The 1,097-nt window shown below is 63.8% G+C and overlaps 1 protein-coding gene across 1 annotated transcript in view; it reads left to right on the top strand.

The window, feature by feature from the left end:
• Positions 1-1,097, top strand: part of LOC102261744 (kinesin-like protein KIF19) — a 19,652-nt gene that overhangs the window by 18,423 nt on the left and 132 nt on the right. Inside the window, exon 15 of the mRNA XM_014530984.1 lies at positions 876-1,050. Coding sequence (XP_014386470.1) covers positions 876-1,050 — 175 coding nt within the window. The remainder of the gene's footprint in view (positions 1-875; positions 1,051-1,097) is intronic.

Genomic DNA, 1,097 nt, shown 5'->3' with positions numbered 1-1,097 from the left:
GCTGAGGCTCAGGGGTGGGGCTGGCCGAGGGTGAGTGTCCGTCCACCGGCCGGCTCTCCGGACGGCCCAGCCCTTCTTCCCGCCACCCGCAGTGAGCAGGCTGCCTGAGCTGGACCGGCCTTGTGCTTTGTCACCTGGACAGGCATGGGAGGTGGGGCATAGTTAGCAATGACACTGGGACACCCGGCATCGCCGCAGTGGCCTGGACGAGCGGGCCACCGGGCACCCGTGTGCACGCTGCGATCTGTCCATGTCTTCTCCCGTCCTCCCTCCTCCTCTCTGTCTGTTCGCTTAACCGCGCAAGCGCCTGCTTCCGAGGAACTCCCGCCCTTTCCAGCCGCAGCTCCCGTGTCCTTCCTCACGGGCGGCACCTGCCCAGGCTCTGCCCTGAGCTCACCAGGCCCAGGGGGCAGTTTCACAGCTGAGGGACTGGGGGGGAGGGGCAGGAGGGCCAGGGGCAGGAGTCCAGGAGGGAGGGGCGGGCTGGCTACAGGGTCATGTGCTTAATTGCTCGGTGATCATACTGCAAACATTCACTGCTTCTTCTTCTTTTTAATCGGTTTTTATTAATTTTTAGAGAGAGAGGAAGGGAGAGGGAGAGGGATAGAAACATCAATGAGAGCGAATCATTGATCGGCTCCTGCACACGTCCTACTGGGGACTGAGCCTGAAACCCGGGCATGTGTGCTGACCGGGAATCGATCTGTGACCTCCTGGTTCATAGGTGGAGCCACACCGGCCGGGCCATTCACCTCTTTACTTTTTCCAGTTTTTGTCAGACAGCAGACCCAACCCTGCCCCTTTCCGTGCCCACGCCTGTGACTAGACCAGTGGCTCCCACAGGGACTCTGACCCCGCCCCTGTCATGACTGCAGCTGGGAGAAGCCCCCCCACCGCGCCCAGGACAAGGCGCCCGAGGGGGACGAGCAGCAGGCGGTGGACGACGCAGCTGGGGACGAGGGCGAGTCCGCAGAGCCCCACGAGGGAGCCCTGGCCGGAGAGGAGGTCTCCCTGCTGCTGGCCGCGCAGCGGAAAACCGTGGCCCTCCAGGTGGGGAGGGGCCGAGTCACGACATTGATCGCTGCCCGTGCACCAGC

The sequence above is a fragment of the Myotis brandtii genome, unplaced genomic scaffold, assembly GCF_000412655.1.
Source record: "Myotis brandtii unplaced genomic scaffold, ASM41265v1 scaffold786, whole genome shotgun sequence".
NCBI classification, from domain to species: Eukaryota; Metazoa; Chordata; class Mammalia; order Chiroptera; family Vespertilionidae; genus Myotis; species Myotis brandtii.
The sequence above is the reverse complement of the archived record's forward strand: the minus strand, read 5'-3'. Positions and strand labels throughout refer to the sequence as shown.